The 25,364-nt window shown below is 44.0% G+C and overlaps 1 protein-coding gene across 1 annotated transcript; it reads left to right on the forward strand.

Moving 5' to 3' along the window:
* The first annotated feature begins 11,989 nt into the window (after positions 1-11,989).
* Positions 11,990-25,060, forward strand: OPRM1 (opioid receptor mu 1). The gene is made up of 4 exons (XM_035110658.2): positions 11,990-12,006; positions 16,737-17,089; positions 18,920-19,440; positions 24,474-25,060. The coding sequence occupies exons 2-4, from the start codon at positions 16,747-16,749 to the stop codon at positions 24,510-24,512; spliced, it is 903 nt and encodes a 300-aa protein (XP_034966549.1). The 5' UTR covers positions 11,990-12,006; positions 16,737-16,746; the 3' UTR covers positions 24,513-25,060.
* The last annotated feature ends 304 nt before the right edge of the window (positions 25,061-25,364 follow it).

Here is a 25,364-nt window from a genome sequence, read left to right on the forward strand (position 1 = left end):
AAAATGTTTTCGAACTTCACTTTGCAATCCTAAGGACTAGAAACTTTGTGTGTGTTGAATTTTTAAAAAGTGAAATCATGAGGATACTGAATTCAATATATTATATGAATTTCTACACTTGTGTGGTCCATTCAAAGATGTGCAATACAACAAATTCTGAAAGAGCCCTTAGATGACCAGAACATAGTTGCTAAGGTGCAGCAGAAGGGCAAGCACAAGATGGACCAAGCAAACAGGATGAACTAGAGACTAGTGAAAAAATAGAGCAAGTTTCCACTTCTCCACCTAATCTACCTCACACAGTTGTTTGGATGACAACAAGGGGCACTATCCAAGCATGGTGCCTATGTACTAACTCAACAAATGAAGTTTTGTTGCTCATCATTAAGGTTGTGCAAAGATTATCTGATAGGGGCTCATATTGCTGATGAACTTTTACAGATTGCACTTCAAATGGCACAAGGTTCTAAAGGAAAGGGTTTTTTTTACTAGCAACAATACTTTACAGCTTGAATTCTGGGTACTTGTGATATTTGTGAAATGGAAGAGTTTATTTGCTCAGGCAACAAATGAGCAACTATTGCATCTTGGGGGGGGGAGGAAATCAGCTTCTTATTCCAAAAATATGTTGGCATAATTCTATCTCTCTCTCTCTCTCTCTCTTTCTTTTAAAAAAGGGACTGGCATAAATCTGTCTCAATAAACAATGGAGTGCACCTCCAGGGATGAAGTCAAATGCTGGTGAATTACAGCACATTTTGTGGCTGCAGAAACTGGTAACTTGTAATTGCTGATTCCTGTATTGTTTTTTACTGCATTAGCAGCACTGAAGTGACCTCTCCAGGGCACAAGCATGGGCAGTGTGTTTGGAGGTCTTGGGCTGCCTAGATGACAAGATCTCCTTCTCGACTTCACTGATGTGGTCCAAAGGGAAGCAGAGCAATATGTTTGGCACCAGCTTGGCTGCAGGAGTTGCCAGAAGGCACCATCTAACCCAGGGGTCAGCAAACCTTTTCAGCAGGGGGCTGGTCTATTGTCCTTCAGACCTTGTGGGAGGGCAAACTATATTTTGGAAAAAAATTATGAATGAATTCCTATGTCCCACAAATAACCCAGAGGTGCATTGTAAATAAAAGGACGCTTCTACTCATGTAAAAACACCAGTCAGGCACCACAAATAACCCAGAGATGCATTTTAAATAAAAGAACACATTCTACTCATGTAAAAACACGCTGATTCCCGGACCGTCCACGGGCCGGATTTAGAAGGCGATTGGGCCGCATCTGGCCCCCAGGCCTTAGTTCGGGGGACCCCTGATCTAACCATCTTAGGGAGTCCAGTTCAAATTTGTGTGGTTTACTCCTTAGCCATTTCTTCTAACAAAGATGTTTCATAAGGAAGCAAATAGAGATTATTGCTCAGGGTTCATTCCCAAACCCTTTCTCATGAATAAGTATAGCAGCAAGGCAGTAGAAGTTTAGGATTAGAGTTTTTCTTTTCCTAGATGGGACTTGTCAACCTGTGAATGTATCCCAATGGAGTTTTTAAAGTCCAAAACAGATTGTCAGTCAGCCTAAAAACTCTTGAGTTTTGTAACTGGAGCAAATTCAAACAAAAAACCCAAAACCTACATTTAACAAAGTCAAAGCACAGCTGAAGTTAAGAAACTTGTGAATTACCCCATTGGGAGTGTCATTTTTTAAAATTACTATATTTCATTTGACATTTTTGCATGACTGATCTGCACTTCGTGGAGTTTCATTTTCACAGTTTGCCAGATCAGCCCCAAATGGATAGCTCCATTAAATAAGCAAGCCATAGTCCCAGGTCTTGCTGGAACATAATTGTAATTCTATGAGAGGAGAAATGCAGGAACTGCTTCAACGAACACTTTCTACTACTCAGCATGTGTAATCAAACAAGGTAATATATACAGCTCAAAGCATGATGTTGACTGTTTTTTGACCTCAGTCATATACACAGAGTGTGCGGCCATGAAAATCCAAGGTTACAATAATGTTGTTTCCAAACAATGTGTACTACTGAAAGGATCCTTTCATTTGACCCATGTTTTCTCAGTGACAACAGTCATTGTTAGGGAACATAAGGAATGTTTACAACAAGTGCCTATAGCTTCTTTACTTATCAATTTGTTTATTGACTAATTGGATGAATTTGCAGGCACAGGAGAGCCCCTTCTGAGGGGATGAAGCTTGTTCAAATATGTGGTCTCAGTGGCTGCTAGCTACAATCACTATATTATGCCTCTGCTGTCGGAACCAGTATGCCTTTGAGTACCAGATGATGGGAATCGTAAGTGGGGAGAGTGAAGTTGCACTCAGGTCCTGCTGATGGACTTCCCATAAGAGACTGGGCAGCAGCAGCTTTCTCAAAACCTCTGGATCCAAGGAGTGCCTCTTTAAAAGGGGCCTCACCACACCTCTTTCAATGTGGTGGGCATAACTCCCTCCCATTTTGAGGCATTGACCACTCACTGGACTGTCCAGCCCACCCTCTCCTACTGGATTTTACCAGCCATGAATTATGATGGACAAGAGCAAGCATTCTGTCCAGGAACTCGGGCTGCAACAAGGAAATGGATCCAAGAAACAGTTCTTACTTGTTCTTTTAAAAGAAGTTGGTGCATTGGAGACCTTCACCTGCTTACTTTTCTTAATTGTTGTTGTATTCCAAAAACTGGAATAATTAGATCCTGCTGTTAGCACTTTTCTACTAAACTTCTGGCAGCTTTTAGCATAACAAATAATAATCTAATGACGGAACATTTTAAACAATAAAAAATGTGGTGAAGCAACAGAAAGGCAACAGCCTCCCAACCACTTCTACTCCAACATTTCCCCTTCTAAAAATATATGCTTGATATAATTCATGGAAGGCCCTCTCTCTGGTACTGGAAGTTCACACCTGACCGGATTTTTAATTTTCTTTTTCGTTGCAGTGAGCAGCAGTAGAACTGTGCCCGTTGCAGAAAGGCTGTCCTGTGATTACTATGCGAGGGAGACTTCTGGCAAGGGTAAAAAAGCGGTTGAGTCACGCTGTCAATGGTCTTCCGGATAAGAGCCCTCTTCGCGTTCCTTTATTTAAAACAAACAAAGCACCAATCTGCTGGCAACCATTGGGCACTGCAGCCTATTGCCATCTCATTGTTCTAGGAAAGCTGCGTGAACGGAAAGAACAAACTTTCCAAGTTCGTTACATAATCCAAGGTAGTCGCTGCCCGTGACTCGGACTGCATACCAATAGTAGCTAAACCCCCTTCCCCTCCACCTAGAAAGCACCGTGAATTCAGCCCTCTGGCCGCTCCCTGTGCTGGAACCCAACTCTCACGAACAATTACCGGTAACCCTCTTCCTACGATTATTCATAGCTGCCAAGTTTTCCCTTTTCTCACGAGGAAGCCTATTCAGCATAAGGGGATTTCCCTTTAAAAAAGGGATAACTTGGCAGCTATGCGATTATTAAACCTGGCGGCTGCTCTGGTTAGCTAAAGAAGGGAGAGACCGGGGGAGGTGGGGGTGAGGAGAGAGCCACAGCTTGCTCACGAAGCGAGACAGCCTGATCTCAAGTGCTCCTGCCTCTCTGCAGGTTGGGTTAAAAAGAGCCCCTCCCCGCCTCCTCGTCCCATCAGCTGGAGGCACCTCCTCCCCATGCTTAGCCATCCCCCTGGCACAGGTGAGCGCGCGTGTGCCAGAGCCAGCTGTGGAAGCGCACGTGTGTGCGGGAGCGCGCGCACATCTGGAGGGAGGGAGCGCAAGCTTTTGGATTGCTTCCTGCCGGCTCCTTCGTCCCGGGCTCCTTGGTGCCTCCTCTGCGCTCCCCGGCCCTGGGTTTCCTTTTGCTCTGTGCGCTCCTGTTGAAGGAAGCGGCGGCAGCTCAGGGCAGAAGGCAAGGCTGCGCTTCTTTCGTCTCCCGCTTCGCCACTGGCTTAGCTGGGAGGTGTAACCCACGGGTCCGTCTCCCTTCCTCCTTCTCTCTCCTGCGTCTGGGGCAGCTTTCGACGGCGGCAGGGGTCCCGCCCTCCTTCACTGTAAAGGGGAATTTTCCCTGGGGCTGTCCGGTCAGCACCACGGACAGCTCCCTGGCCGGTCGCTCCAGCGCCCGCAGACCCTTGGAGCTTCGCTGTGCTCGGGCGGCCGCTGGCCGGGAGAAGCCCTCTCCGGGACCATGGGGGGCGAACCCTGGAACCAGAGCGAGCCCAACAGCACCCAGCTGTCCTGCGGCGGCCCCAACAGCAGCCTGGAGGCAAGCGGAGGCAGCCTGTGCTCTGCCCACGGGGTCAGCCCTTCCATGGTCACGGCCATCGTCATCATGGTTCTCTACTCCGTCGTGTGCGTGGTGGGACTCTTCGGCAACTTCTTGGTCATGTATGTCATCATCCGGTAAGAGGAAGCTGTTCTCGCGGGGAGGCGGTGGCGGGGTGCTGCCTGGGATCCAGAGAAAGGGCCATTCGTGCAAACAGACAAGGAGGGGAGCTGGGGGCAACTTTTGGGGTGATGGCTCTCCCCACCACCCCATCATGGAGACTGGAAAGGAAGGTGGTTCCCTGGCCATTTTCAGGGTGCTCCTCCAAGAAGGTGCAGCCAGGAGAAGTGCAGTTCTTTTTCCTTGGTGAGGAAAGACCCGGAGAACATAAGTGTGTTCTTGAGAACCCTAAAGCTGGCTGGGGTTGATGGGAAGTGTAGTCTTGGAGGGGGCACCAGGTTGGGGAAGGCAGACCTAAAGGTTTGGCTGGGAGGTGCTCTTTGGAAGATGTTCCAAAACCAGGGATTCTTTTTCATGTGGGACCCATCTTCTGCAGAAACCCCTATGCACAGTTCATGAAAGGAGATATTTGGTGGACCAAACTGCAGTAAACCAATTGGTGCCCAAGGTGCTGTGGCACTTCTCGTCCTCACCAACCCCTGGCTATACTTACCACGGCCACCATGTTGATGCCTCTTCCCTCAGGTGGAACTGTATTCGTGGGACTTTAGGGGGGGGGAAATCATGTTGAGAAGAGATGCAGTCATTGCCTGTTGTTTTGATGCCTAAGGACTGATATGCATGACAGTTCTGAAGACTCTGTGCTGGCAGCAAGAAGTGTGTAATAGGAAAAAGAAAGTTGCAACAGGGAGCATGTCTGATTGTGCAAATAAATTGGTTTGGAGTTGGAGTGGTGGTCAGGAGATAAGGAGACTTTCTTTTTTAAAAGAAGAAATTCTTCTTGAGTGAGTGAAGAGTTTGATATATGTGTTAGATAGGAAACAACTTTCGGTCATAGCTCTTCCTATATCCATGAAGAAAGAAAAGAACAAAACAACCCCTTCACAAGCAACTCAAAAGCAATGCCTTCTATGCTCACATTTGCTGTCTTAGAAATACATGTCTGTACTCTTTTGCCTGCCTCCCAGGTAATAAATCACTTATATATAAACAGATGAATACCAACAATCCTTTCAGAAAAAACTAACAAAATTTGGTGGTCATATCCCCCCCTCTCCATTTGCCCTACTGACTTTCATACCAAAATACAGTATTCCCTCTTTATTTCAGTTATGGAAATATCTGAACCCCCCCCCCCCTTAAGGAATGCATTTTCTGGGCAAGTAAGCTCCTCTTCCAAAGAAACATTGCGTAATATTCTTCCACAGAAATACCTCTGTCAGATGCAAGTTTACTGCAAAGAGATTTGTTGCCCATTTTAAGGAATGGGTTTTCTTGTTGCCTTTGTGAAATTAGATTTCTTTAATGAATGCCAGGTAGAACAGCAATCAAATTTGCTCCTAGCACCCAGTTTAGGAGAAACGAGATTACAATCAATATCTAAAAGAACACAGCACCATCTATTGAAACGATTGATAACAACAGGTGGAAATGGCTGCTTCTGAGAGCGACATTGGAATTGGGGGTGGGGGTGGGACGTGGGACCAGAGTTTATTTATCTGAAAAATTCCACCTGGGATGGACAAAAGCCTAAAGAAGCAAAATCTTCATTTGCAAGTAATAAAGGTGTTCAGTCATATTTTAAGATTTAGTAGCACCTGTAACAAAATCTTGCCCTGTGCCCCTCTCAAAAGTTCCCTTAACTTACTTCCATAGCTGCCAAGTTTTCCCTTTTCTCGCGAGGAAGCCTATTCAGCATAAAAGAAAATCCCTTAAAAAAAGGGATAACTTGGCAGCTATGCTTACTTCCCTGGGAAACTATATAAGCAATAAGCAGCTGAAACCAACCTCTTTTTTCCAACTGACACTCAAAATTCATTGGCAACTGCATCCCCCAACCCTTGGGTCTGCGTGTATGTGTGTGTTGACATTCTATTTCAACAAACCTCAAAGTTCTCCAAAGCTTATTGATACCACCCTCTTTTTCTCTCAATGGCCCAGTTTTGGCTACCTAACCACCAGCACCACCCTGGCTTCGGGTTCTATAGTGCCCTTAGGCAAGACATGCCCTGTGCTCTCCCCCACCCTCAGGGCATCTACCTCCTCACCACCATTATCACCAGCTGCTCCTACTGCTCTCCCCATCCTCTTCATCATTGTGATGACCCACTTGCTTGCCGGGCAGAGAGCCAATGTGCAAGCATGCAGTGGCATCACCATTGGTTGAACCAGAGAGGTGAGTGATCAAACAGGAAGAGGAACAGGTCCAGCTCCTGTCAGGGAACTCTTTGCTGGGTCACCCTCAGCAGCTGTCCAGCCATGCCAACACTTGACACCAGCCCTGCATTCACCACCTAGGTCTGCTCTTAGCGGGAAGGAGTGCTGCAGGTTGTTACTTATACAGTGCTATGAACTCCTTGCAGGCTGACCTGTATTGCCTCTTTTAAAAATTATTTCATCATTTGGTTAAGAACTGAGCTAATTCAGGTTGCACAAGTGGAATTGTGACTGAGAAGCAACACCACCTTTGACAATGATTATCTACTGTTTATTTCAGCAACATCTGCTGTTTACTTCAGCAGCAGCAATAAGAAATCTGCTCACACACTCTCTTTGCAATGCTATTTCCATCTGCCTGGGAGTAAGCCCTACTTGACTCAGTTGGCTTACTTCTTTGTAGATGCATTTAGAATGTCATTGCTCTTTTGTTTATCTCCTGCTCTTCCTTTATGGGACTCAGGACAGTATGTATGGGTCTCCCACTGAACCTCCAGGAGTTGAGTCAACAGTCCCACACTGCTATAAGACTAATCATTCAAATGCATTTCCTTCCTTCTCATCATTGCATAATGACTTAATTGCTTTTTCAATCGTGGTTAGAGTGCCTGGTTAGTGCCAGGGAGATCCAATTCAAATCTCCACTCAGCCATTGAGCTAAATAGTTGGCCTTGTTATGACAATAAAATAGAAGAAACATTGTGAGCTACCGAAAGGTCTTTGGAGGCAGGGTAGAATAGAAATTGTGTGTGTGTGTGTGTGTGTGTGTGTGTGTGTGTGTGTGTGTGTAAAATGTAAACTGGGCATGTGTGTTCCTCTCCAATGTTCAACAAAACCGCTTGACCGATTACGGCTGGAAGAGCAAGCCTGTACCATTTTCAAAGGCAAATGTCACACCTGGGCCACATAAAACCCCTAAAACCCCGTGTTCAAAAACACACAACTCACCCTAAAGTGCATGCTGGGAAATAGAATCAGGAGACCTTGCGGCAGCTACACTGGTACTGTAGGTAGGGAAGCTCAGCTTGGCTTTGCAGACTAGGCCAAGTAGAGGTTTGCAGACTAGGCCGAATAGAGGTGGGGGCTCCCCTGGATGGGGGATGGGGGAGGAGGGGGCAGGAAAGGTCATGGGTCGGGACAGGGTGGGGCCAATCACAGGGATGAGCCATGGGAGGTGGGGGAGGAGTCTGAAGGGGGACTCTGAGGGCCCATTTAACAGACTAAGCCACAGCAACACGTGGCAGGGCCAGCTAGTGTGTACGTTTGTGTGTGTGTGTGTGTGCGTGTGTGCGTGTGTGTGTATGCATGTGTGTGTGTGTGTGTGTGTGTATATACATGTGTATATATATATATATATGTGTGTGTGTGTGTGTGTGTGTGTGTATACATACATATATATATATATATATATATATATATATATATATATATATATATATATATATAGGTGGGGTGGTGGTGGTGGTGTTTGAGCTGATGAATGGTTTCCCACTCCATACCCCACAATGCCCAAGAGCAACATTTTCATAGACGGCAGTAGATTTTAACTCTAGGAGGCTCCTTGAGAAGCACATCAGCAGCTACCTCACATAATGAACATACAAAAAACCAAAAGTAACAGGCATCCTTTTTAGATCTATAGGAAAGAGTAGATGAATTTTGGTGTGGGAAATTTGCATTTCAATCTATACTTGGCTATGAAGTTCTCTAAGGGTCAAATTACATGTGATACTCAGTCATAAGTAACATCCCCCCCCCTTTTTTTTGGTAAATCTTTTTTTTTTAACAGAACATTTAAAAAGTACAGCAGGCATAGTGTGACAATGCATAATCCAGACATGGTTCCTTTTTTAAAAAAAATGAAATAAAGCAAAGTATCTGCTGGGAGAAACAATCTTGAGTGGATGACTGTATAACTCCTACTTTTTAAGCGTTTGTTCATTGTTTCCCACCCCAGTAGCTTTCGCACCTGTGGGAACAAGTATATTGGGACCTGCAGGTCTCCTTTTCTGGAGAGAAAACCAACATGAGGTTGGGGAAAGTGGCATAAGGAGAGGTAAGAGTAGGCACCCCCAAACTCGGCCCTCCAGCTGCTTTGGGACTACTATTCCCATTATCCCTGACCACTGGTCCTGTTAGCTAGGGATGATGTGAGTTGTGGTCCCAAAAAAGCTGGAGGGCCGAGTTTGGGGGTGCCTGGGTAAGAGTGAAGCAGAATGGATAATCTCCCTTCTGTCGGTGCTCTGATAAAAATACATCTCCCACAACTGTTTTTTACTTTTTAAGAAAAGAAAATGTGGATCAAGTGAAGGAACATTAGACATCCAAGTATCATGTGTACTTTAAGTATGAATGACCATGGGGAACTCACTTTCTCTTGGTATTGTGTGAGTGCCTGGAGGCGGTTGGAGGATGGATGGCGGCTAACAGACTGAGGTTGAATCCTGACAAGACAGAAGTACTGTTTGTGGGGGACAGGAGGCGGGCAGGTGTGGAGGACTCCCTGGTCCTGAATGGAGTAACTGTGCCCCTGAAGGACCAGGTGCACAGCCTGGGAGTCATTCTGGACTCACAGCTGTCCATGGAGGCACACGTCAATTCTGTGTCCAGGGCAGCTGTCTATCAGCTCCATCTGGTACGCAGGCTCAGACCCTACCTGCCTGCGGACTGTCTCGCCAGAGTGGTGCATGCTCTGGTTATCTCCCGCTTGGACTACTGCAATGCGCTCTACATGGGGCTACCTTTGAAGGTGACCCGGAAACTACAACTAATCCAGAATGCGGCAGCTAGACTGGTGACTGGGAGCGGCCACCGAGACCACATAACACCGGTCTTGAAAGATCTACATTGGCTCCCAGTACGTTTCCGAGCACAGTTCAAAGTGTTGGTGCTGACCTTTAAAGCCCTAAATGGCCTCAGTCTAGGTATACCTGAAGGAGCGTCTCCACCCCCATCGTTCTGCCCGGACACTGAGGTCCAGCTCCGAGGGCCTTCTGGCAGTTCCCTCATTGCGAGAAGCCAAGTTGCAGGGAACCAGGCAGAGGGCCTTCTTGGTGGTGGCGGCTGTCCTGTGGAACGCCCTTCCATCAGATGTCAAAGAGAAAAACAGCTACCAGATTTTTAGAAGACATCTGAAGGCAGCCCTGTTTAGGGAGGCTTTTAATGTTTAATTGTTTTATTTCATTTTTCTGTTGTAAGCCGCCCAGAGTGGCTGGGGAAACCCAGCTAGATGGGCGGGGTATAAATAATAAATTATTATTATTCTTATTGTTGTTGTTGTTGTGAATAGTTCAATCTATAGAATAATAATGGCATTCTAGAGGTAAAGACTGTGAATCAGAAGAAACACTTCTTACTGCCATTGACTGGATTTGAGCAAGCCTTGTGTCTGCATAAACATCGATAGTTACAATCCCCAAAGTATTTTTCATTTCCTGAAATTTTGATTATGAGTCATGTTTGATTACACTCTGAGAAATAGCATCCCTGCTGCTGCAATGCAAAGAATTAAGTCATTATTGCAACAGGTAGAAATTGGGTGTCCCGATTTATGTCTGCAGCTATACAGAGACCACCCTGCCTGACAATTGCACAGTGTGAGGACCCTGCCTAAATGCATTATATGCAGAATGCTTCTTTTCTGGTAGATTATTTAGGTTCAATACAGGCAATTATTTTAGGTTAATACAATGACTGAAAGGATTTGTTTAATCCAAGACTGCTCAAAACATCTGAGAAAGAAGAGCATACAAGTCCAGTCAGCCTCCCTAAATCATGGGCTGGAATTTACTCAGGGCATTGTTAAATGGTGGTATTTACTAATGTGCTAATGGCCACCAATTTAGATGACTTTAAAGGGGGATTAGATGAATTCATGAAGGACAAGGCTATACGTACAGTCAAAATGGCTAAACCACCTCCAGGTTCATATTCAGCACACCACTCAGTCCTACTTACTGTGAAACAACAGTGGAGAAAGGTTTTGATCTTATCTTCTACTCATGAGCTTCATATCTGATGGGCTACTGTGAACAGATACAATAGGCCTTTGGTTGGATCCTGAGAGACACTTCTTCTGTTCTTGGTCAGGAGTGGGGAACCTTCTTCAGATAAAGGGCCACATTGCCTTCTAGGCAACCGCCTTTGTACAGCAGGCTAATTTCTATACACACTTACACATCCCCTTTCATCCAAGCGCATGAGAGGCATTAGCAGAGTTCAAGGCCTCATGGCAGCCAGGCAAAAAGCACTCTTGGAGATTGCAAAACAGGGCTGAGGAGTGGCCTGGACAGATGGGGATGGCTGGGGAGGGGGTGGCCTGGAGAGGGTCCTTAGTAAAGAGGCTTGGAGGGCCATATCCGGCCTCTAGGCCAGGAATGTCAAACCTGCAGCTCTCCAGATGTTTTGGACTACAATTCCCATCTTCCCCAACCACTGGTCCTGCTAGCTAGGGATCATGGGAGTTGTAGGCCAAAACATCTGGAGGGCCGCAGGTTTGACATGCCTGCTCTAGGCGAACCTGAGCAAAGCCTGCTTGCTCCAGTTCTGCTCCCCTAGCCATGCCCCCTTGGCTGCCACGGACTGGCCAGTTTGAATAGCAGGCCTGGTGGGAAACCATGAGCCTCTGCAGCGGCCGAGGGGACATGATAACAGCCAGGAAAATGTCACGGTGCAGTGGGGCAAAGTGGAGGTGCTGCGGTGGGCCACAACCGCCACTCACAGTGAAGTCTGGTCAGCGGCCATTTTGGCCAGGCACCTGAAACTCAGTAGGGACGGTGCTTATCTAACTTATTGTGGGAGGGAGTTCCATAGAGCTGGGCCCACAACGTTGATTTCCCTTTCAATGATCTTGACTTGGGGTACACAGGGTTAAGAGGTCATTAAGGTTTTCTGGGCCTAAGTTATTCAGGGCTTAGTACACTAACCTTGAACCTGGCCTGGTTGATCCGCACACTTCCAGGAGAGCAGGTGGCTTTCTTTGTATAACCTTTGCAAAAGTATTTGCATACTTTGATTATATGACCTGATAACAGAGTTTGAGGGCCAGCACTTCTTTTACCCTAACAGATGGAGGGATAAAGAGAAGCATTGTTTGCTCTTTCCATTTACCTTCTTGGCATTTAAATACTAGATGAACTTGGGCCTGTTCCCTAGAGACATTCTTTGTTTGAGACTGCACAGTTATTGTGATCTGTAAACAAAGTCGTAGGATATCAAGAGGCCTGGAAATAGTTCTGCCAGGAATATTCATCTGGATACAATATGTTGCTTTTGCGAATCCATTTAAATGATCTCAAGCACAAAGCAAATGATTTGCATGCTCTCCTGTCATCATGTCTACTAGTGTTGGTGCCAAAAAATTGTCCTTTGGTTTCTCAGAAGCTTTCTTCCTCTGAAAAGGAGGCTTCAGTTTTAATGCCCCATATTCAAGGCACATTAGAAACACTTTAGAAATTTGAGGGAGGTGCATTTTTTTAGCTTACTTTAGCACTGTGAGGTGGCCGGGAATGGCATTTCCCCCCCATTGTAATAAACATTTATCTAGGCTTCAGAGGGAAGCTGTCATTAATGCCAAGTGCCATAAGCCTGTTTGCTGTGGGGGACGGGGTCAAGGAAGAGAGGCCATGAGCTAGATCTAAACAGAAGTAGAATCAAAGTGTTTGAACAGCTGCATTGGGGGCTACGCAGTCTGTTTCCAATGAGTATTTTTAGGATGGAGCTTTCAGTCAAAATGATACCAGCCTTTTACACATATGAAGTGGACCAGGCAGGGCAGCGTACTGAGAATCACTGGAATGTTGCATTAGTTGCTATGGATGTAATCAGTTATATTGTCTTTGGTAAAGTTTGATAAAATCACCATTTAAAACATGTATAGATAAAAAAAAATCTTTGAGTGATTTTCTTTCAGATGAAATGTTGTTTTTTAGTCGTCTGCTGCTAAGGTAGAAAATTAATTGTGTCAGTTTATTTAAAATATTTGTATAGCACTTTCACACAGCTCAAAGAAAATGTAAGAAAGCATTTTTAGAACAATAATTAAACACAAAACACTCAAAATAAGATACAAATCAAAACTCAATGATTGTGAGCTGAAATCTGGGCAACCTACCAATTGCTTCAGCAGCCCCAAAACCTCCCTGATTTTGCTGTCTCTCCAAGATGGCTCTGAGGGAAGAATGGATTCTGACCTCATCGGGGAGGTAATTCTAAGCTATTGTGGCAAAGAGGTCCAGGGGTAGGCAACCTAAGGCCCGTGGGCCAGATGCGGCCCAGTCGCCTTCTCAATCCAGCCCGCGGACGGTCTGGGAATCAGCTTGTTTTTACATGAGTAGAATGTGTGCTTTTATTTAAAATGCACCTCTGGGTTATTTGTGGGGCATAGGAATTTGTTCATTTTTTCCCTTCAAAATATAGTCCGGCCCCCCACAAGGTCTGAGGGAAAGTGGACCGGCCCCCTGCTGAAAAAGTTTGCTGACCCCTATGCAGGGATCTTTTAACTCATACAGTGAGGCTCTATAGGGAAGGCTTGAAATGCAGTCCATAATCAGTCAATGCAGGGGCTCATTCAGGAAATTAAAACTCTCTGGTTGGTCACTTCCAGCCCAGGCCAAGAAGTGCTTTCAAGGTAGCCAATTTAGCTTGGTGCAGAATTGGCTAAATATGTTGTCACCACTTAATACTTTTCAGGAGGCAAGCCAAAACAACTTACAAGGTGTCTTCAAGGACAGTCCCATGTAAAGCACATTTTGAAGCAGTCAGTCTCATGGCTCACCCACAATTCCATTTGCCATGCCTAGAAAGCATGGGTCCAAGTGGTTTTCCCCTTCCCAAGGGAAAGCCCACTCTTCAGCAATAGATCAGAACAAAAGATAAGAACAGAGTGGCTGGGGAATAATTATTATTATTATTATTATTATTATTATTATTATTATTATTATTATTGCAATCAGCTCCGATTGCCATCCTTCCTATTCCATTCTATACTCACACCTCAATGGGGCTTCCTTCTAAATAGCATGAATAGAATTGTGCTGTCAGTTTTGGAAGTTGGAAGGGGTGAAGCAACACTTTTAGCAGCTAAGGGTGAGCCTTCAATGCCTGTCTAGATCTTTGCCCCTCAAAATGAGTAGAAGAAGCAAAAAAGATGATACAAGAAAAGAAAATATAAACTAGCGTGCATCATTTATACAGATCTTGTTGCAGATTGATTTTTAAGCATGAAAAACAAACACAGACCTTCCTGTAGCCAGTAAAGCAAACCATCTCCTGGCTCATCCTGACTGTCTACATTGACTAGTGACATCTCCCAAAGGTTTCTGTTGCAGCAGGACTTCTCAATGCATCCTGGCTTCTAAGCCCTACTAAGTGTAATTCTGCCCTTAATGGCCAAAAGCCTTAGCACAGCCACTTGCTGGTGTTGCTTATGTACTTGAATGTTAACTTTGCTTAAGAGAAATTTCATTTGGAAAAAGATATTAGCAGCCATCTGGGGAAGGCAAATAAAAGAGAATTGAGAGCATCTTATGAGTTTATATTGGAAGGAAAATAATAGATCTTCTGCCAAGTATCTCGAGTTGTACTGCTAGGATTGCAATAAAGAAATACAAATAAAATGCTTGGTATCGCCTCTTTTTTCATTTAGCTTTGGCTCTTGTCATAAATATGTACTGTAATAAAAACCATGAAACAAAATTATGAGAAAGTGTCAAAGCGAAAATAACTTTAATCATAGAAAAACTCTGGAGGTGGGTATTACATATTCCATCTTCCTTATCACTCAGTTACAATAAAGGAGCAATGTAAACACTGCTCTCGCAAACAGGAAATCATCTTTCTTAAATGGAGAAATATGCTATTCTTTATAGGTGTGGAAAAATGAGACAACTTCGTCATAAAGATAGAACAAAATGCAACATGGCCTAACCTAAGAATATAAAATGTAATATGGAGAAAATAAAATAATAATAATAATAATTTATTATTTATACCCCGCCCATCTGGCTGGGTTTCCCCAGCCACTCTGGGCGGCTTCCAACAGAAAAATAAAATAAAATAATCTATTAAAGATTAAAAGCCTCCCTAAACAGGGCTGCCTTCAGATGTCTTCTAAAAAACTGGTAGCTGTTTTTCTCTTTGACATCTGATGGGAGGGCGTTCCACAGGGCGGGCGCCACCACCGAGAAGGCCCTCTGCGTGGATCCCTGCAACTTGGCTTCTCGCAACGAGGGAACCGCCAGAAGGCCCTCAGTGCTGGACCTCAGTGTCTGGGCAGAACGATGGGGGTGGAGACACTCCTTCAGGTATACTGGACCGAGGCCATGAAGAAGGAGGTTAATAAAAATGTAGCTGGACAGCACATATTTCTTAGCCAGATTTCTTAATAGCTGCATAGATGGTTGCCCAGGGCAGCAATTTATAATGGGTACCAGTACTGCAGCATCAGATAGAAGAGACCTTTCCAGAGAAACAGTGGTGTGCCTGCTTCTTTTACTCAGGAATATCATTAGCACAGTTTATGAATTCAGGTTGGTTTATGAATCGTGTGTACATATAAGTCAAGAGTAACAGGGTCTGGCCTGTTTGGCTTAGCAAATAACTAGTCACAGGGGTAGGATTGCAGCCTTTGAATATCAAGCAGGTAGCACAGTCAAGTGGGGCGACCTCTATTCTAGTGACTCAAAAGAATAAGCTCCAGGATATTCTGCTGCAGCAGGAGCACATATGCAAAAAGGCACCATAATTTTAGGGAGACAGAAAAAGGGGCTTCTTTAAAATGGAATTTAGATGGAATTAAGTCAGCATCAGAGCCCTAGCTTGAAAAAGAGGGTTATGCCCATGCTCACACACCCCTACTATCTTCACGCTGATCTCAGGTTTGAGAAGGCGAACGTCCTCAGTGAGGACCCCACCCCCTCCATTAAGGCTATTGATAAAGACTCTGGACAAGGTTTGTACTAACCATGTTATGAGTGCATTTTCTTTAATACTCATTTTATTTTTCAGTCTCTGCACATATAAAGAGGCCTGTGTGGATGCTAATGCTATGCAAAATCCACATGACTATTGGCAGGTGCAGGACAGGAAGCACATAAAGTGAATTTATGCAACAAGCCAGAGTACATCTCTGCTTAAGCCATGCCTTCCTGCTCTTGAACTCTCTTAGATATCTCAAAATGCAGGCATCAAGTGCCTTTCTTGCAAATCCCTTTGCCCTTTGAGTTGGGTTCAACGACACTTTGTGGTAGGCATTTATTTGTTGCTCTTTGTCAGCATACAGGGCAGTTAAACCCAAGTACCTCACTTGAATTCTGTTCCGTGGAACGGGCAGCCTTGTTCTATGGGACTGCTTTAGCTGTAGTGGCACAAACAGGAGTTTATGCCATTGATACTTAAGAGCATCCCAGCTATGACAAGTGAAGCAGAGCTTTGGGGCTGTGTACATAGAAGAGATCTACAATCACTTTGGTTCTCATTGGATAAGATGCTGTGAAATAACCACCTTGCTCACCACCTCAATTAAGTGCCCCACAAGAAGAACAGGACAGAGCAAAACTCCAGTGTGGGAGGGGCATCCTCACCCTTCCTAGAATAACTTTCCAATGGCATGATGGAGAGTTCCACTCTCCCCTCTGTACGAACATTGTTTTATAAATATTAATAAGTATTTATATACAGTTATATACGTTATCATATGTATCTGTTTATGTGCTTGTTCCTTTAGGAAACCCAGAATGTATAGGTACAAAATATGTGCATGAAATTATTTATCTAATTATGTGTATAATATGTGAGAAATGTTTATATTTCTACTAGTACAGGTGGGGGGAAATAGCACGCTTCTCATCAAGATCAAGGAGAAAAATGGGAATTAGGGATAAAATATCTACAGATAAGCTTGATACTGAGTCCACCCCCCCCCCCAAAAAAAATCTGTCTGTACCATATTGCTGGACCAAGGCACAAAAATACGATATTCTTAATCCCTAGTGCTCAAATCAGACACTAGTCTGGTTATAACTGCATTTGATCTTGTTATAGCTTTTTTTCCCCTCTCCTTTGTTGACTTTCTTAGATATACCAAAATGAAGACTGCCACCAACATCTATATTTTCAACCTTGCCTTGGCAGATGCCTTGGCAACAAGTACGCTGCCATTCCAAAGTGTGAATTACCTCCTGGGAACATGGCCGTTTGGTACCGCCATTTGTAAGATTGTTATCTCCATAGATTACTACAACATGTTCACAAGTATTTTCACTCTCTGCACGATGAGTGTGGATCGCTACATAGCAGTTTGCCACCCAGTCAAGGCTCTGGATTTCCGCACCCCCAGAAATGCCAAAATTGTCAACGTCTGTAACTGGATTGTTTCTTCAGCCATCGGCATCCCAGTTATGGTGATGGCAACCACCAAAGAGAGCAATGGTGAGTAAGGATTTCACACACCGTTTCCAGATGCTCAATTATTTCAGCAGTGGAAGGAAGTCAGGGAATGAAGGGGAGTGAGAAACTCAGGCAGAGATCAAATTTCTAGGTTACCTTCCAGTTGAAAGCCAGAAAATTTAATTTACAATGTAATTTACAATGAAAAGGGGACTTTTCTATACCTCACACTCAAAAGGCATCCATCCTCAAATGGTGATACTTCCCACCTTAGTGAGAAATCTGACATTTGGTTCACACATTGAGACACACTGATTATTGAAATGGGGGGGGTGGATCTTAAAAGGAGGGCATTAATTAATGTCAAGAAAGAGAAGAAAAATACCCTCCTGAACATTAAGGTACTTCCAGAACACCCAGAAGTAGGAAATTTGGTACACACATACATAACATGAGTCACAGTGATTACTGGGAATGCATCAAAATAGGATATTTTAATACCTAATGAGAAATAATGTTTACCTAAAAACAGAGGCCAGCACTCTGGCAAAGAACAAGCCAGGCCACAAGTACGATGGAAAATAGAGTTGTTGAAGGTTTGTAGGTTCTTCACACACTTCCATCAAACTGTGATTATGTGGGTAGAAAGAAGAATTTCTAGAAGCTGCTAGGAACATTATGGTTGCATAAAGGGAGCCTCATTTAGAAGTTGTGCATCTACATTTTATTTTTACGGCTACATCTATCTCTCTTTATGTAACCCATAGAAACTAAGCGGTTTAGGATACAATCCTGCACCCACTTTCCTGGGAGTAATCCCCTTAGAAGACAGTGGGAATTACATCTACATAAGTATATATAAAGTTTTGCTGTTAATCAGTAAACTAATCAGCTAAGAATGGGATTATGTTTTGTCTACTACAAAGTAAACCGGTCCATTCCAGTGGGACTTGCTCCCAAGTTAATGTATATAAGGATCACAACCTTGAGTTGTGGTTCATTTAATGCTGGAGACACAATTTAAGTAGTGGCACTGTGATTTAAAGGCAAACTTTCATATTTAGATTATTTTAGAATTATATAGCTACTTATAACAGGGAATGAAAAAGCAAGATATTTAACAAGATATTTAACACTGCTATTTTTCTAATAGCAGTGAACTTTTTGTTATTAAACAGTAAATTATATCAGACTTTCTTTTGCTCCTACCGGTAGCTGGAAGGAAGGAAGGAAGGAAGGAAGGAAGGAAGGAAGGAAGGAAGGAAGGAAGGAAGGAAGGAAGGAAGGAAGGAAGGAGACAGCTATGAATTCCACTAAGCTATCTAACAGTCAAAGTGATGCTTTTTTTGGGGGGGGAACTATTGCTGGTCAGCTTAAGGAAGCCTAGTTATGTGAATCTTATCTCCTATTTTCTCTTTTTAGAAGAATGCTTTTATATGGAAAATAGGCTAATTCAAGCCAACAAGATTCTATTCAGGGATCTTTTCCTTGCACAGAAGCCCTTTATCAAGGTCCCTGATTATGCAGAAGGTTCTGCTCATTTTCAAGCAAATATGAATAAAACTTCTGCAGACAACTCCCATGAGAAGTTCAGGGACTGAACAGGCAGACCATACATAGGGAAATTTGGAGTGGGACTTGTATGTGTGGCCCTGTCCTTATTGACCTTTTGAACATTGAATCTCCCCCCCCCCAAAAAAAAATTTCTATGTTGTAAACATCACACTAAAAGCGGGTGAGTTTTCTTACAGGCTCGCACCACAGTATAATATAGTTATGGCCTTGGATGAAGGGGGCGAGAAGAAGAACAGGATTAAATGGAAATAAATAATTCTCTCAAACCTCATTTATTTCTTTTTCTTTTCCTCCTAGGATCTGTTGATTGCACACTTATATTCTCTCACCCAGCATGGTATTGGGAGAACTTGCTGAAAATCTGTGTTTTCATCTTTGCCTTCATCATGCCTGTCCTAATTATCACGGTATGCTATGGGCTCATGATTTTACGCCTGAAGAGTGTCCGAATGCTCTCTGGCTCCAAGGAGAAGGACAGAAATCTTAGAAGGATCACCAGGATGGTCCTCGTGGTTGTGGCTGTCTTCATCGTCTGCTGGACCCCCATCCATATTTACGTTATCATTAAAGCCTTGGTCCATATCCCAGAAACTACTTTCCAGACTGTCTCCTGGCACTTCTGTATTGCTTTAGGGTACACAAACAGCTGCCTTAATCCCGTCCTTTATGCCTTTCTAGATGAGAACTTCAAAAGGTGTTTCAGAGAGTTCTGCATCCCAACAGCTTCAACCATAGAGCAACAAAACTCCACCCACATCCGACAAAACACTCGCGAGCATGCCTCCACCGGCAACACGGTGGATAGGACTAACCAGCAGGTATGACTAGCAGTGGAGATGTCATCTCTGGATTTGGGAATCCCTCCTAGAGATGACATGAATTCTGAAATTACAGTCTTTACTGATGTGTAGCTTCTGGAAGATGTGCCACTCTTTTTTATTTATCTTCCCTAGCTGGGGCGATACTCAAACATGGAATGATGAATCCAGACATCATCAGTCTCAATAGGGTTTGGGGAAACCAGAGAGCTCCCAGATGTACCTTGCATGGCCAGGCCCTTGTCTGTGTATCATTGTGAGATGCTTTCATAGTTTTTGAAGCAACAGAATGTTTGCTATTGCTTAGCATTCTAGAACTGTATATATTTTAAGAACTGCCTTGTACCCAGTCGGAATCAATGTAACTAAGGTCTATCAGCCCTACTAGTACCTGGCCTTACAGCCAGCCCACAGGGCCCTTGATAGCCCTCCTCCTTTAGACTTCTGATTGGCAAGCAAGAGACTTTCAGTCAATACTTTTTAGACAAGTCTGCATCACCATGATTCATACTACATGAGCAGACCCTGATGATCCATTTTCCTACCATGGCTTTTGTGAACAAGTAACCCACAGAATTCTTTGGTTGTGATCTCACCTTGAAATAGCTATCTATTTTGCAATGGGTCATAGGGAAATTCACGATGGGGAGGTGTTTTTGTGAGCAACCTCGGGTGGACTGAACTCACAACAAGCCCACCATCTTCTGTTGAATATTCACAATTTATTCAGTAGAGATATTCCCGGTGCTCGTTCCAGGTGTGTGTGTGTGTTGGGGAAGGGTGTTCTTGGGAAAGATGCCCTCTGTTGTGCTCCTTGGGCACAATCCACACAAATCTTCAGAGGGAAAGAAAAGGCACTTGAAGGATGCCCAACAGTACTTGCCCCAATATCCCAGCCCTGTGAGCTACCCAAAGTACAGGTTTGTTTCACCTTCAATTTGTAAAGAGTAACTGCCAGGGTTGATTCCCACCATAGCCATCAACCACTCACGTGATACACAGATCCCCTTGCTTTCAGAATTCTTCTAACAACCCTTTCTCCAAGTCTGGCCCTTTTGCATGTTGTTGTTGTTTAGTCGTTTAGTCGTGTCCGACTCTTCGTGACCCCATGGACCATAGCACGCCAGGCACTCCTGTCTTGTACTGCCTCCCGCAGTTTGGTCAAACTCATGTTCATAGCTTCGAGAACACTGTCCAACCATCTCGTCCTCTGTCGTCCCCTTCTCCTAGTGCCCTCAATCTTTCCCAACATCAGGGCCCTTTTGCATATTTCTTCTTTATCCTCCATGATGACTCTCTTCCTCATCTTACTAATTCCTCCCTTTTGTCCTCCACCACAGAACACATTTCTGGGGCTCCATGACAGATTTTCATTGTGCATGCATGATGGGCATTTGCAACGAAGAGAGAGAAATTGTTGCAGAAATAAGGGACAGCTGATCAGACAGTTAACAAGGTTGCTGTTGGTGAAGAGCGGCAGGAGAAGTGAATAGATGCTCCTTTTGCAAACTGGTTTAGGTCCCCAGATCTAAAGGTGTCAAATCTCCCCGGCCAAGGCCTGCTCAGAATTTACCTGAAGTGTAGTTGCCACCTCTAAGTAGCAAGCAAAGATATCAAGATCATTTACAAGTGTTACTTCATTATCTTGAGACGAGCATTGTGGCTGAACTGAAATTCAATGACTCGGAAGGTGGGGAAAGGGATCACACTACTAATATTGGTATGGAGATATGGTAAACTTGCGGAGGCCTCCTAAATGCCTTAATGTTTCAACAGGAACTTTGAGTACCCTTGTCTAACAGTAGTACTCTAAAATTGGCACATTAAAGGAATTTATGTGCCTGTTTCACTTAGGTGAAAAATCTAGGAATATTTATGAAGTCCTCCCACTTTGCCTGCGTGGTTTGTTGCTTTGAAATGGTGACCTGTAGGCACTTGGCAAAATTGTAAAATTCCATTCTTATCTATAGTATTCGTAACCACAGAGTTTAGGTGAGTATGTGTGGTTCTCCCCTCCCCTGCTGCAATTTAATCCTCACCACAACAAGTGAGGTAGGTTTGCCTGGATGGCTGAGCAAGGAATTAAACCGAGTCCTCCCGCTACTCTAATTCAGCTCTCCAGCTTTCCATTTCTCATTCGAAGTGGTTCTGAGATTCAGGTTCAAGGCCCCTATCCTACTGCGTCAGTCCAAAAATGCCACATATGTATGCACCCTTTCCAGTATTTATTTTAGCCAGAACATTTTGCCCAAAGCATTTTACTACCTGAGGCAAGTGGTGGGATGGCAACAACCCCCAATTCCATGTACAGAAACTGACTGGTCTGGCAGCCAGTTCTTATTTCAATACTGGCAATGGGATATTGTCCTTCACTGCACCTGAGGGCAACAGGCTAGTTTCAGGTGTTTGGGAAAACCACTGCAACTATCATTCTGAAATGTGTAGGCTGCACCCCATCAAAGGAGGTGATAATACCTGCAAATTCTATCCAATTCTGGAAGAAATTGAAAAAAAGATTTTCTTTTTGTTTTAAAATGTCAAATTTCAAAGGTACCCTGCAATTTGGCAGGTGTGATCCAATGGGGGGGGGGACAGGGCTGCTATTCCTGCAAATTTCATCTAGTTCTGTGAAAAGAAAAGAAAAGAAAAGAATCACTTTATCAGCTTTATTTTTAGCAGATGGAATTTGGTCCCAAATAATGAGTTCCAAATAATGGAAAGATACAGAACAGCTCTGAAACAGACCATACTGCTTCCCAAAGCTACAGATGCATGTTAAATCTTGTGGATGGCACACATGCCTATGGGACTGCAGCTCTTCAGTATGGTCCAAGATTTAAAAGGAACCCACTGTGTGTAGAGACATTCTGGGATTATTTCCTTTCAGCTTGCTATACCTCTTATTTATATGACTCATTTTCAAAACTGTTCCATGGCCCTCTAGCAGGTGAAGGAGGAAATGAGAACTACCTCATATTTCTGTTGAATTTGTTTGCTTTCCCAGCATTTCAACTTTAAAAATAAAACCTTAAAAGTGATGGGTTTGGGGTTTTTACTTAGTAGTAGCAATGTGAGTCTGCATTCATAAATGAAAAATGCTTAAATGCCACTGAAATCAACTGGATTTTAGGGGCCTGAGGGTAGGATTGTGGCTTAAGACATTGCTGTAGATAACATTACATTCAAAAATAGGGTCAGGTTTCAAACAATAGTTTTTCATCAATGGCTACAGAAAAGAGAACATCTACTAATGCAGTCTACAAAGGACCCATTGAAGCAGAGGAATATAATAATAATAATAACAGTTGTACTCTGTGTTTGATATGTCATGTAATGTAGTGAAGTGTTGTATTTTTATATTCTATATAGTCTGGGATGTGTAGGTCCAAATCTTCAATTGGTGTAGGTTAATGAAACTTTGTTCAACTCGGTGAAGATATCAAGATGAAGCTCTGCCCAGCATGCCCCAGTCCTCTGGCTAGAATATTTCATTATTAAGAATCTTCTGAAGTTCTCAACTACAAGTTTGGTGACATGAACCCACAAGGCAGACAGTTAACCAAAAGCTTGTCACAAAGGGAACTACCATCTCAGTTTCAAAGTCCAAATGGATCTACAGATGAACTTTCCCCACAAATCACTCTCATACTTTAGAGTAAGAAGTGTGTGGCATGTTGCTAGAGAAAGCAAAGATAGTGTTAGAAACAACTTAATGGAGTAGAAAATGTTGGCAACTGGAGAGAGGGGGCAGTTTGGGTGGGTGAGAAGGAGGAATGGTGGAGGAATTTCATTCAGTTCACATCAAAAAAACAATTCCACACTTTCTGAAACAATATGAGAAGTGAAACTTTAAAAAATGAAACTCTCAAATTGCTACAGAAATGTGGAGAACTGAATTTAGGATTGTAAATTAAGAACAAAAACTGACAGCTTCTTCCATCCCTAGCGAGAAGTTGTGGGGGATGCACTGTGTGTGTTGGAGGGGGGTGGGAATCCCAACATTTAAAAGGGATCCGCACTTTGAATTTAAGATGCAGATCCATTTTGATAACGTCGTAAACGCTGTGGTTCTGTTGGTGGTTATTAACTTGAAATCTGGAAAACAAATATGTTTCTGTGTGTGCACTTTCAGATACTTTCTCCTTTAATCTTGCAACTGCCCACCTCCTTTCTGAGATAATAGGTCAGTTCCAACCAGATGGGCTTTTAGAAAGGTTTTGAGGTAAGAGAGAGAAATGGCATCACCCAGCTGCTTTGTGAGACAGTTTCAAGCCTATGGGGCAGTAGAGTCTTTTGAGGAAGGTGCAACATGGGATGCTGCCTTTGAATGAGTCAGGCCACTTGTCTCCATCCAACTCAATATTGTCCATGCTGACTGTCACCACTTCCCAAGATATCAGAAAGGGCTCTCCCAGCCCTACCTAGAGATGTTAGGGCTTGAGCCTGGGACCTTCTGCATGCAAAGCTGATGCCTCACCACTGAGAAGCAGCCCTACCCCAGTCAAGAGATGTGTTCATGTCCACTGCTTCTATTTTCCATCCTGCAATTCTGTATTTGACACTCATATACTGTTGTGCAATTTTTAGCTCATCCAGCATCAAAAGGAGTCCTGAGAGGCAGGCTGATTACCATTTACACAGGAGTAACCAAGGCTGCAGGATGATGGCTTCTCCATGACTACCACGGGAGTGAATGGAGTTTGAAGCTAGGGTCTCCTACCAAGCCATCTATTGCCTCAGATTCGGTCACGTACTCTCAGAAAATACTTTAGTGATGTATCGGATACATTGCATCTATTGCAGAGATGAAGCATCCAGGTTTACACTGGAACCAGCCTGGGTTTCTCAGACTTTGTTGTTCCATGTTGTCATGTGAAAGGGTATTCCTACCACCTCAAAAGGACTCCACTCTGATTTGCCCCCTGAGAAAGGAATGGCCCGTGCTGAGCAAATCCGCCCAGCATCATTTGCAAGCAGCAGGGTAGAGAAATTAGCTCATTTTTTTTTCTCTCACTCTATTTCTTTCCTTTCAGCTGGAACTTCTGGAGGCTGAAACCACACCTCTGCCGTGACAGGGGCCCCTGCCGTGTAGCAACCCAAAACCAGTGCCACTGGGTGGCTGTGCTATAAGTGTGGTGGGGATATGGAGGAGACTGGTGCTCTCTCTTGCCCACCCTGCCCAAAGGCAAGTTGCCTGCATATAGTATCCATCAGAACAATTTGCCCCTGTGGCAAAATCCCATTGCACAAATAACTTCAAAAGAGAGTCTGACCAAATGGGAACTTTGCACTCATCATCTATGGTACTGAGAAATCGAGCCACACAGAACATGATTCTGAGATTAGACAACCTTACCTTAAACCAGACTCAAGCTACAGTGGCTCAAAGTCGGAGTAATCCCATCTGCCCCCCACTCCACTCCCTAAAAGGATCAGAGGTATGGGAAAAGGGAACCCAGTAGAGATTATCACACAGAAGTACCGTACTTTTCCGTTTATAAGACGAGGTTTTTTTACTCTAAAATAATGTTACAAAATCAAATCGGTGGGGCGTCTTATACACGGATAGTGCATATGCGGGATGGGCAATTGGAGCTTGTCAGCGGCGATTGGGTGGGTGATTAGTGGCTGCTGCAAAGGCTGCTTAGGATTGGCTGCGGTGGAGGCAATTGTGTGGCTGGCTGGTGGCTGCAACAAGGGTTGCTGTGGGTTGGCTGCTGCTGCAGCAACTGTACGTGCGATTGGCGTCTGCTGGCAGCAAGTGGGCTGACGCTTGTTTTCTCCTGTTTTAGCATCAGGCTCAACAACTTTGGGCAATCCTCCCCCCCAAAAAAGCTCAACAACTCTGGGCCATCTCACCCTGTTTTCTTAAATTGGAGTCCCCAAAAGTAGGGGGCATCTTATACACAGAAAAATACGGTATA

This window comes from Zootoca vivipara, chromosome 3 (genome assembly GCF_963506605.1).
Source record: "Zootoca vivipara chromosome 3, rZooViv1.1, whole genome shotgun sequence".
Taxonomy (NCBI): Eukaryota; Metazoa; Chordata; class Lepidosauria; order Squamata; family Lacertidae; genus Zootoca; species Zootoca vivipara.

Coding starts and splice junctions, on each gene's coding strand:
- OPRM1 (XM_035110658.2), top strand. CDS start 16,747: ATGAAGACTGCCACCAACATCTATATTTTCAACCTTGCCTTGGCAGAT. Junction 17,090..18,919: donor AACCACCAAAGAGAGCAATG/GTGAGTAAGGAT, acceptor TTTTCCTCCTAG/GATCTGTTGATTGCACACTT. Junction 19,441..24,473: donor TGGATAGGACTAACCAGCAG/GTATGACTAGCA, acceptor CTTTCCTTTCAG/CTGGAACTTCTGGAGGCTGA.